This window comes from Camponotus vicinus, unplaced genomic scaffold (assembly GCF_025532165.1).
Source record: "Camponotus vicinus isolate PSW18456_S1 unplaced genomic scaffold, iyCamVici1.0 SCAF_1, whole genome shotgun sequence".
Taxonomy (NCBI): domain Eukaryota; kingdom Metazoa; phylum Arthropoda; class Insecta; order Hymenoptera; family Formicidae; genus Camponotus; species Camponotus vicinus.
In genome coordinates this window covers 5,201,500-5,214,661 of record NW_028141945.1, presented here as the reverse complement: position 1 = coordinate 5,214,661, position 13,162 = coordinate 5,201,500, and the positions used below count along the sequence as shown (strand labels likewise).

General features: G+C 32.0%; 1 protein-coding gene across 4 annotated transcripts in view; it reads left to right on the top strand.

The window, feature by feature from the left end:
- The window catches only part of LOC145969050 (atrial natriuretic peptide receptor 1), an 85,253-nt gene that overhangs the window by 17,315 nt on the left and 54,776 nt on the right, over positions 1-13,162 (top strand). For 3 of the 4 annotated variants that reach the window (XR_014437940.1, XM_083094921.1, XM_083094915.1), the window contains exon 3: positions 11,037-11,432. The exons of the other annotated variant lie outside the window; for it this stretch is intronic. Coding sequence is in view for 2 of the 3 variants with exons in the window: in XM_083094921.1 (XP_082951047.1) it covers positions 11,037-11,432 (396 nt within the window). In the remaining variant the exon portion in view is untranslated. The remainder of the gene's footprint in view (positions 1-11,036; positions 11,433-13,162) is intronic. 4 annotated transcript variants of the gene reach the window in all.

Sequence of the window (13,162 nt, the reverse complement as noted above, 5' to 3'; positions counted from 1 at the left end):
ATAATATACGATGATACGCTGATAAAAGTGTAAATTAGTCACTCACTTGTTGATCTCGTCAAATACTGTTCCTGAATAATTGTTTGCATTTAATGCACTTTACAGCTTTTACATTCCGTTTGAAGTTTTGTTCTCACAAGACTAAGGAATAGAGAGGTGTCTCATTTTCTATGCCGTATTTGTAACGTGCGAGTAATTCGTCTCTATAGTGAATTCATGATGATTATTTATGATCTCTTTGTTGAAGTGATCTATGCGTTTCGAGACTCACCAAGAGAATTCTTGTTTTCCTTGCACAAAGAAGATAACGTGTTTGTAGATTCTGCATAAAGTATATGATAAAAGGTCGCATGCGAGCTGCGGTAAACGCATCTGCTTTCTTATGGCGTTTGCCGGAGCTTTCTCGCCTTTCCTCGCGTTATAATGCGAGAAAGAGAGAAGAAAAAAGTGTCGGCGCTTCACGCTAAATTGCTCTCGGAATAACGTTCTTTTTTTCCTTTTTTTTCTCCCTATCTGTCCCTCGCGATAGTCCGAGTTCACCGATTATTGCGAAAATAACGAGATTTTGCGTCGTCCGTCAAATTGGCGAAAGAAATCCCTTACTGAATAAATCCAAGCTCGCGTCCAATATTTTTTTTCCTTTCTTGTTTGTGGTTTAGCGTGATCCGTCAATCAATATAACGTTGTTGTTTTATACATATTTATTGAGTGCGTTTATTTTATTTTTTGCGAAAATGGATGGATTTATAAATGATGTGCGTGATCTTTTAGAATCTTAAAACCTTAATAATTTGCATATTCTATTGATATACATACACATGATACACAATATACGAATAAATAATATCTTTTAATTAATACAAAATTATATTATATAATTTAATGAATCACACACAAGAGTCTTAATATTTTAATCGTTTGTTTTTTGCAACAAATCTCTTGCAAAAAGGGAAATTACTCCAGAGACCATCCTATGTAAGGCTTATCTCGTGTATTTCCTCTTTAATCAACATGATTGCCGGTTTAAATGGAAAAAACGAACGATTTCAATCGGCACGTTGCTAAGTGGGTCGAGGTAAAAGCGGAACGAAAGGGAAAAAAGGGAAGTGAAGTAGGAATGGTTTTAATGCGGACAAACTCAATGGCCGACGACGTGTATGCGTTCTCGATGAAATTACTTCCTCGGCGTTCCGTTCCACGCAGAGATGCTCTTTGCTGTTCTCTCACAAACAACGCCTGTGGTTATCGGTTTCTTATTTGCCTTATTTTTGAATTTCGTTTCGGCGAAAAGATTTCAACTCTTACCTATTTACAGCGATCGAGTGCTTCTGGCGCTCTTTTTACACTGGGGTGTTAAACGCGTGTATCGCTTTCGACATGTGTTTCTTGAATAACTTCCGGGATTCGATATCACGTCGTACGCGGCTCCATCAAATTAAATTATCTTCAATTCGAGCGGCGAATCGGCCTCACACTATTGTTAAAAGTCACGATATATTTTATCGCTTCTATTTTCTCGATTTTACACGAGGAAATATGTATCCTTCGCAAATGTTCCAAATTTATTCAGTAAAGAGAAAGCTTGCGTTTTCTACGAAATTCTCGCTTTAATGTCGAATAAATAGCTCTCTTTATGGAAAATCATTCTTACTCATTTAAATAACAGTATACAAACAATTCCAAATTGCAAATGTAGGCGAACACGATTCATGAATAAAATATTTTATCCGCAAATATTAGTAAAGTCAAAAAAGCATTTTTTAATTTTTTGCGATTTTAAACATAAACCTTGGTCTTTAAAATTATAATTAATATAATTAACAAAACCAATCATCAAGATTGTTGTCTCGCAACTCTGGATTATCACTTGTGGTTCTTGCGGATTGTTGTTTTTCTTTCTATTCGCGCCCTTTTTTTCGTCGCATGCAAAAATTTTACGTTGCGATTTTGACGGTTTTATTACGCCGTGTGGGATATAATTTATTACACCGCTGAAAATAATTTTCCTACGCGGGAGGTGAATTCGTGTCATTTTATCGAAGTTATTCCGAGCGCTTGTTGCGCCTGCAGTCGCGACTACTGTGTTTATGCGTTGCGCGGCAATAAATCCGGTTTAATCGAAACAGGCGGAAGTCATTAGCGATCTCGACGCTTCAAACTGATGCCCACCTGGTAATAGATGATGAACTTCCACGATGAAGCTTCAAAAGCGGCCTACTTTTTCCAATAAAATCTAAAAGCTACAGAAATGCTACAGAAATTTAAAACATCACTTGTGTGAACGATTCTATCAATAAGATTGCCGACGTAAATTATCAAATTTTGAAATCGTTATATATGTAATATATTCTGCCTTTCTATTAATTTATGTTTATGTCTTAAATCTTTATAAATCTATAAATCTTTTTTATATTAGAAGTTATATATGATTATTTTGTGAAATTTATTAATTTCAAATTTTTTGCAATAACAGTATCTAATAGAATTTTAACTGCCTGTAGGAAAGATGTTTTAAATTTTATACAATATAAATTGTATGTACATTTTAATATTGGTCAATGTGTATACATTTTCCGATATAACCTGTGAGAGATGGAATGGATGTAAACATTATTTATTCGATTTACCGGTAATCGAATAAAAATGGTAGTAATTTGATAATAATTCCCTACGAATGTTGGAGTGAAATTCTTCGTGATTTTCATGACGGATGAGCTTACTTCTGCGAAGCATATCCCATTTTTCATTAAATTTTAATAAAATTAAAATTTAAATGAGCGTAGTTTCTTCCATAATTCTAAAATTGGGATATACATATGTAGGTCACGTCAATGAAAATAGATAAAGTTAAAGCAAGCCATTGAATTGCGACTGAATAAAAGCACATAATAATTGTGCATACATATATTCGAATAATGTACGGTATGTTTTATTTTTGCATTATGCAAGCAATAATCCTAGTGTCGTGATGCATACACAACATGCTTGGGATATTTTTTGCACCAAAAAATCTAAATTTTTCCGACATTTACCTTCTCGTTACAATTTCGTTATTATTAGAATTATAAATTCTAATAATATGAGGAAATAAAATAAAATAGAGATAAAATAATGCATCCAGTTTTTTCTACTTGAAATTAATTATTTAGTTATTGGTTTTTTTCTTTTATATATATATATATATATATATATATATATATATATATATATATAAACTTAATATATATTAACTAAATATATTAATTTAAAATATAATGAATACAATTATATACATCAAAGTGATATTGTAGAATATTTTGTATATTTAATTTATCTGTATATTATTAATCTTCTTATCTTCTTAATTAAAAAATATTATTCTCTGTATATAATTTTGTTCTCTTATTAAATATTTAATATTTCATTAATCTTTCAGACTTAAAATAAAATTGTATATAGAAAAATACTCAACAGTAATATTTATGTACTAATATCCTATGAATCTTTTATGAAATACTTGGATACACAAAATAATAATATTCGACATCGTGCTTTAAATTCCATGCTCGACCTCGCATGAAAAATATTAAGTTTGACTGAATTTATGAAAAATATGCATATAATCCGAAGATTTTTTCACGAGAATACATTTATGACAGTTTTTATCATACAATATATACGTTACGTCTAATATTATGTAAAAGCAACGATCATTATTTTACAAAAACTTAAAGGTAGTAAATTTAATTTGCTTATGGATGAAAATTCACGTCGATCTAAGTAGCATTTTTCTCATTGTTCCACGTCTGTTTACAAGTCAGAAGGAAAGAAAATATTCTTATTGGTTCAGAAGAGACGTATAAGTCTTTCGCTTTGAATGGCATTCAAGAATGGCATAGGGTGTGACTATATACAATGATCGATAGATGCAATGCCGAATACCGTGTACATTGTGTACATGTCCATTATCCTTTTTCGGTGAATACGCTGCTCATGTATGACACGTGCACATTCATTTCCTTCGGTGGATATGAAAGTTTGGTTAATGAAGATGAGAAAGCATATTTTAAATCAGATTCTCTCGACTCTTTTGTTTGATGAAATTATAATGCGAAAGAAAGTTGATAAATGTAAAAGTATATCAGGCATTACCTGATAACTAAAACATGTTTCCATTTGTTTAACATATTTTTTTCTGAAAGATCTTTGTGATTTTTTAAAACTTGTGGAATATTTTCTTTAAACAGACTGCATCCATAATAAAACAACTAAACTCTATTGCGACTCTTCTCTCTTGTTTTACGCAGAATCTCCATTTTTACTATAGTGTTCGCAAATAAATTAGTTCGCGGTCTTGGTGTCGCCTTCGAATTCGAAGAATAGGAGAAGTCTTTTCTAACCCACTCAAAGCTCGAGACTCGTAACTAGATGCAGCAGAAAAAAGGAACTTCCTTCTTTTCGTTGAAGTTTCTAAAGTATCATGCAAGATTACGGAAATTTGTTCGCTAATCTTGTTTCGAATGTGATTGTGTTCTTCTGATAAATTACATAACTTTGTGTACCAATTTCATTATCTTATGTAAATGTTTATTTAATGACGAAGTATATATTATTAGATATCTTGCATTTTTCACTGCCAAAATTGGAACAAAAATTTAATTGCTTATTTTCTCAAAACTCATAATTTTGAAAATAACTACATTTTATGATCTTATTTCATCACACTTGTGTAGAAGAAGAGTGCATAAAATATCTGAATGATACATATATGGTATACACAAGTGTATTTTTCTATGCTATCGTACTTGTTGAGGAACGAAGAAACATCGTGAATTGAATCGAGAGGCAACCGTGAGAGATACAGTAGTAGTCTTTAATGAGATGTGGTCTCACGTTGCACGTTCTTTCAGAAACATTCTTTCACGGTTCGCTATTCACTTCAGGAACTTGGCATTTCATTCTCTTGCTTCTTGTTTGTATGTTTTCTTCTTTTTTGACAAAATGAGAACTGGGTTGCTTTTCACTTTATGTACTCTCTCAAAGACAGGATAGTATCAATGTATATATGTAGAAGACGTGGTAATATCTATTGTCTTTTTTCACCTATCAGAATAGCGAGGAAAACAAATTTTCTTAGTCAATAAATTTAGAATTAAATCTTTTAATCTTGTAATATATTAGTTAATTGTAATATATTAGTGGATAACATGAAACTTACGACAATCTATTCGTAACTCTCGTTCATGTGTTTGTTGTAGCGAAATAATTATTTTACCTTTGCTATTGCAACATTTTCGCAGTAGGAGCAGAGTGCGCTTTCATGATATTGCAGTATAGATCGCAAGAAGCGTGAATTCACATTTGCAAGGACTTTAAGAGCAAAGTAGATAATGCAACATGAGTGCATAATTATTCTAAAATATGAGAAAATTCTTTCATAAAAGTTAATACGAGGATATTCAAAATCAATAGTACTTTTCAGAATTTTTTCAGAATTTCGTTTAAAAGTAGAAAACAAGAATATTCTGAAAAAATAAAATTCTTTTTCCTTCATATTTGTAACAAACATATACATTATACAAATTAAATTCTCATGTCAATTTTTAATGTATCGATCAATTATAAATGATAGCTACACAGAAATATGATAACTGTTACAACACGATATTTTCCTATCCATTTACATTAAAATATAAGTAGTTTTATGCATAAAGATAATAATATAATAATTGTTAATTCTGCTAATTAAATATTATGCAAATGATATAAGAAAAATTTTTGCGACTACATTTTTTACGTCGCCGTCAGGAAGAAATATAATTATTTTCTGCCACCGCATTGCAGTCATGCTACGGGAGTAATTGCGCGGTGATGATCCGCATGATATTATCTCTTACTCGACAAAAATCACGTAGAGACGTCGAGCAAGTAATAATGAAATTGAGTTTTCACATTAAAGCATATACGTGATGAGATAATCTTATCCCGAAACCAGTCGAGTTTCATAGACGAAACAGCACTTCCTCTCCCTTTACTTTAGTGTAAGGTTAACGGCGAGTTCATTCCGAATACATCTACGCACTTAGAGGGTAGGTAACCCTCGTATAATATAACACTTGTTGCTCCGTTCTGAAAGGCTAGGCCCGGAAAGCTACGAAAAAACGTCTGCAAAGGGAGATAAATCTGTCTTAATAGTATAATATATCATATGGTGTTTGAGTTCGATCTTTGAAAGTATTACGAGTTATTTCTTTTCATTTCGAGAGAAAAGTTTTCGAAAGTTTTGATTGCTTTTTTTATAATTGTTAGAATGACACAATTTCATAAATTAAATTAATTTTGCACATACACACACATACACACACACATATACATATACATGTTTTTATATATTGTATTGCGTTCCTTAATATAAATTAAATTAAAGAATTTAATTTGAATTCTTATTTTCATTAACTGTTTTATATAACTACCCGCAGCTGTGATTAATTTATTTTTAAACATAATAAAAATCATATCTAAAATTACTTATGCTCTCATTCACATTTATCTGTTCTTCTCAATTTAATATAAATTGTAGTGTAAAATTTTTTACTCGAGCTCATACTAAGCACATTTCTACGTTGTAAATTTAAAATCTGCGTAAAATTTTTGTCAATTTGTATAATATAAAACTATGTATGTTTACATGAAAATATTGCGGTATATCAAAATGTGCACGCGACTGCAATAACTCATGTCGTCGGAAATGTACTTCGTCATTCGCAGCTTAATTTTCAACCGAATTTATAGCTGAGTCATGTTTTTACGCTCTCACATTTTAGAATCGCGCGGGACGAGTTTTTATTCATCCGACGAAAAGAAAGTTCCAACGAGTTGCTTCTAAAAAGTGCGTTTCGCATCAGACGACTGTTTACGAGAAAATATATTTATATAATAAAAATAAACTTTTCCAAAAAATAATAAAAACCTGAAAGTATATATATATATATAAAATTAAGTCTAAACACTATTTATATGCAATAAATAGAAGTTAAAAAATTAAGAGATATATATATTTTTATTTCTTTGTTTTTATTTATTACCTTTTTTAAAAAGGCATTTTTATAAAAAATAATCTATATAGATAAAATTCTTAACAATAAAATATCTGAAAAATAAAATATCTTGTCCATATCTACTATTGCAGTTCAATTTATCGTATGATGCAGGTGTCGTTTAGATAACAAAAGATCATACATATATGTCATCAAAATAAATATATCATTTTATTTTAAAATATCGTTTTTTCTTTTTTATCATGTAATATATAAATAATATTTCCAGAAAGAGAGAGAAACAATTTAAAAATATAATAAAATCAGATTTTTTTAATATAAAATTTTATTCTAAATATGTTTAAAAGAAATTTTAACATGGTTATTACACTGCTGTTTGAGATTTACATCTATGATAAGTCATATATTTGTATCTATCATATTTTTATGTGTTGTTTTTATAGGATCATATATCCAGACATATTATTTGAGATATAATTCTCACAAATCTATTGCTATAAAAAATGAAAGTTTATCATCGAGCAATGTGCAACAGTAGAAACTGTTTTGAAGTTATATTGATCTGTAACATAAAAATAAATCTAAATGATAATAACACTCGAAATAATTATTTAAAAAATTACTACTGAAAATTTTATATTTGATATATACAATAATAAACAGATTAGTGAAACAATTTTATAAATTTTGAAAATTTTACTAATAATTTTGTATATATAATAACTCTACTAATAACTCTATATATAATAATCTTCTAAAAATAGAAACTTTTATTTTTACTTTTGAAAATTATTGCTTTCAAAAATCTTTCCTTCTAATTCTCTCTTATTTAAATGATCTAAATACACAAATCAAATTATGCAATTAATTACGTAATTTAAATCGCATACGCGCGATTAATATATAAATAATGAACATACGAATAATATATTACTCACTTTAGAATTACTTCGCCGGCTCCCGATGTTTCCTAGATTTACTTCTCAGGTTGTCGAGATCATCATGATCCGTTGACTTATATATACGATATTTTAAACGGCATTCCCGCACTTTGATGCACGACACTTTGCACGGCACTTTCGAATTCTTCGATCGCAAAGCAATATCCTGTTTCGCGTAAAGATTGCACTTCGAAAGTCGATGGGATAATTTTGAACGGAAAAACGCGACTACTCAGATGCGAAACTATTCGCGATATATCGAAAACTGATAATACATATATATTTTGGGTACTTAGCTTTCCCTTCAGGATAACCTTCTAGGTACTGAGCCCTCCCATCAATGTCAAGGTGTACCTGTTGAGAGGGTTGTATTATATAATTTTTTTATGAAATTTAATATAATTTATGATTTATTTTATAATTAAAAGATTAAATTTCTCTCTATATTACATCTTTTTTTCGACACACAGGGATATATGCAATATACGAGTAGATATACTTCAAGAAACGAATACCGAATAGCAATTATTTCGTTCTTCCATTACAAAATATTTTTTTAATTATATAATATATATATATAATATATATAAATCATAAAATATATATGTATCATAAATATATGTTATATAATGTAAATACCGAATGTTTCGTCCTATGCATTAAAAATTAATTATATTAATCACTTGAATCAATTGTTAATTGCGGTACGATGTATACATATTTAAATAATGAATGTAATCGCGATAATTATTGTAAATATTGTTTTAATACAATAATAATTTAATATTCCCATTTCTTATTGCTCAAATTCCTACTTCAATTGGATAAATCGTACGATATATTCTACGATATATATTGAATAAATAATCGTACCAAGTACATAAAAAGAGACTGGTCGTGCGATTATATCACATATATGTCACGTATACGGTATATGTCGAGGCGTTATTAAATATAAATTGTGTACAATGTTTGAGATCAACTTATCTTTCAACAATCGATCAACAATCGATACGAGAAGTTCGTCACGTGTATTAAATATTTTCATTAAATTAGTTTCGATAGAATATTATTAAAGTTAAAATAACAAGCTAAAAAATTTACTGTAAAAATTAAATTGAAGTAAATATACATATTCAGAATAGTCTACTAAGAAAGATATATAAAAGAAAGTTAATACACATCATCCGTGGGCGAGACGTATTGGAACTTATAAGTTCCCTGCGGAAATCTTCGTGTGTAGTTGCCATAAACTTGGCGGCAACTTCGGTAGTTTACCCGGATAAAAGCGACCGCATGCAGAGTTGCGACATCGGAGGGAAGGGGACGCATGCACGTTAATCGGCCGTAACCGCTTTACCCTGGAATTTGTAGCCACAATGACGCCGGATAACCTAACGCAGTTATTATCATATTAAACGGCGCGATCGATGAAGATTGAATGCCCCAAATTGGGCGAACCACGCGATTTGGAAGACGTCAGAGTAAATAGATGCTAGGCTTTACACGCAGACCCTATCGTTCGGCGGCTATTACTCGGGCAATGTTTGCCCTTATGCGGAAACTGCAGCGACGCAATATCACCTGTGATTGCTAATTAGAGCCGCGAGTCCATAGAAGCGCATTGCTTGCGGGCAAATCGAGAATCGGATTTAATGTGCTTTGGCATGGATATGTCATACAAATATAAATGAGACAAACATAAGCCTTTATGTACAAGTCAATTTAACTATGCGGCGAGAATACACGACATCACGTTTTTCTTCGTATTCTTCTAAGTTATTTCGCCAAATATACGCAAACTTTCGTATGCGTGAAAATGTTTGAAAAAAATCTGCCTCATTTGGAAAATATTTGCTTCGTTCGCGTCACGTCTCGTATGAATGTTTTTTTCGCTAATTGCGAGGTGCATTGTTTAGAAAATAATGAAATCGCTTTCGAGATACTGCAAAAAAAAACAAAACAGGCGTATGTTTTTCTCATGTATCATCACAATCAAGGCAATCACAATCTGTTTAATTAGGTAACGTATCTGTTCTATTATCCTCATGCGGTTTTGTATACACGTTGCACGTGTTGCATTGTACCTGGCCAGCCGCGAACTCGCGATATCGAGTCGGTTAGCGGAATTTTAATTGCGCGCGTATATCCGAAATATCGTATTGTGCCTGTGCATGTGTGCATGTGCACACACGGCAGAAACAAGTCGTGAAAATCGTAAACTTCACGTGTAACAATATAAAAAACAGCTATTTTCAGATATTTGTTTCGCGATATCCTACAGAACTGTTTTATACAAATGTCACGTATCACAGTTACATCAAAGACATCCGATATTATTAATTGATAAAAACAGGACAGTTTATCGAAAATATACGTATCGACATATCGATATGTTGCGGTTTGATTCAAGTATATTCTCAGTGAGCGCGTGATGTACCAGCTTAATTTAATTGCTCACATGTACCACCAATCGATACGTTAATCAACCACGTGAACCATGTACATTCACCGCGTCTCTTGTAACCCAAGTTCTCCTTGATAAACAATAGACTTGTTATCGGCGTATCAGATTATAGGCGATCGTGATGGGATTATAACACGGAGTAGCCAATATTCGGATTCGCCGATAAATTCAGATTTGTGTTATCTATTTCGCGCACGTGGTCTCTATCTCGTTACGTTTCTCATCACCTCGCTCCGTCAGTCCGTGGACTCTAATTTATGTTCGAATCAGGCAAGAATTCTGCAACAAGAATAAATAATCGCAGATCTGATTTATATTATCTCTGTACGTTCAAATTAAACTTTCAGTAACTTTTCATATGAATGCGTCTCGCGACAAAGAGAAACGGATCGCTTATTCGCGATGAATATAGAAATTTATACATACACATATACAGAGTCTAAACATTAAAATATTAAATCTCAGTCTTAAAATATTTTTGTAAAACGATGGATCTATGAAAAAAATCTTGACGCGATGGGCCTCCCGAATCAGCGAGATCTTGAAAGCAAGCGATCAATTTCCGAACTTTTCTTCCCTAATCGCGAACAGACGCCTTCCTGGGTCCCGTGTGCGATTACGTGATCGCACCTGTGGCCAGATATGCGGGTGTATGGGGTATACCTGTGTTAACTGCGGGCGCGCAAGCGGAGGCGTTCCGTCACAAAGGCGAGCATTATCCGACGTTAACCAGGATGATGGGCTCTCATCGCTTGGTGGGCGAAGCGTTCAGACATATCCTACAGCGTTTCGGGTGGAAAATCGCCGGCCTACTCTTCCACAATCACGCAATGGCCAGCAGCAGAGGCAATTCCGAATGCCATTTCACGCTCAGCGCTGTATTCACGGCGCTCAATCAAACGCCCGTGCACAGAAGCTTTAATCAAGAGACGACCACCGCCGAGGATTACAGAAACTTGCTCACCTTCGTCTCGAAATCTGCAAGAAGTAAGTCTGCTCATTTCGTGCGATATCGATATCGTTAATCTTTTATTCTCTTTATGATGTAAGACACTCAAAAAAGCATATGTCAAATGTCAGAAGATATTGCAGCTCTGATGAAGTAGTTTTTGAAGTAGTTTTATTCTATTCTATCATAAAAGGAAAGAATTTGGCTAAGTTAGAAGGAAAAAGTGGCGGAGAATATGTATTAGGAGAACATATGTTTAATTATGCCAGTACAAGGGAACAATATTTTTTTAGATAATAATAAAAATACTAAAAGTATTAAATTATTAATAAAATATTAGGTGAGTTATTACTACGAGCAAGATTATTTTAAGCGCTCTAAAACAATGACATTATCAAGACTTAAAAAAGTATGTAAACTTTCAAAATACTCTGCTGTAAAATTAGCCTAGCACGTTTTTCTCCTGGACGCTTCATACTCTTGCCCGCGGGGATGAAAAATGGAGATGAGATTCTTATTATATACACAGATTATTCAAATACGTATAATTTAGAAAATACATTCAAAAAATCACTACATGTAATAAAATTTTTAAAATCTTTTTTTTCGGAGAATTATTTTATATTTTACTGGTAAAAATTTAAATTGTTTTTCTCTAGCTGTACTATCGTATCGTAAGAGAAAAACACATCTCCTTTATATATTAATATCGGGTTTTCTAATAGACATTCATTGAAGACGAATCCTGTAACGTTATTAAGCGTTACTTAAGTAGTTCCGCATTGCGCCTTCTGCTTTGCGCAGACTTTGCATAAATCAATCAACCTTTATTACAGTCGACAAAGTGTGCAACGTATACCATTAAGGCGCATCGTGTTACGAAACTGTGCTTGATAATACGAACGGTGAACTTCGACATCGTCATTTAATTGATACCGTTTACGAAGTTTGCTTCTACAAATGCGCCCTCGTCTTTCATTCGTTGATCGCGTTTAAGACTTTGAGCTCGTCAACCAAGTTTAGACGTGAACACCAAATAAATTTTCATTAGCAGCTTCATCCTGTGGGCAACGCAACCATTGGCGAAAGATGTTCCGACAAACTTTAATATTATATCTCAAGAAAGAATCAAGTAACATTAGGTGCATGCACGTTATTTATCTTAATTATAATATGTATAATTAATTATTTTACATACTTTGCGAAAATTGAACATGTTGTAAACTGCATAATCAAGCGGGGAAACTTCTTCTTACATGTAATTAATTAATTTAATATATCTCAACTGGATGATATCATAATTGAGTTACGTTACAAATCACGTTAATTGAATCATCATGTGTATTGTTACAAGCAATTTTCTCAAAATATCGAGCAGGTAATTTCCTGTGAGTCGTATCTTGAAAATTTCTCCGCGTTCATTTTCCGTTTCCCTTTCCGTTTCGCTTTCAACGCTTCCGAATCGTATTACGTGAAGTTTATGGTAGACTTGTCTTCAATAGGAATGAAACAAGCTGCAGAGCATGTCTCTTCAATTTGATTCTATCCGCCAAACGTGCCCGTACGATACTTGCGATTTCCGAGATAACGTATAAATATTTTTGATCCTATTACCAAGTAATATTTTGAATTTATCGATTATGATAAATACAATTAAGGAGATTATTTTTTCTTAATAAAGTACTAAATATAATTAAAGGAATCATTTTTTTCTTATTTTTTAATTAAAATTATTCTATAAAGAGCGATTCTATAAAAATATTTGCAC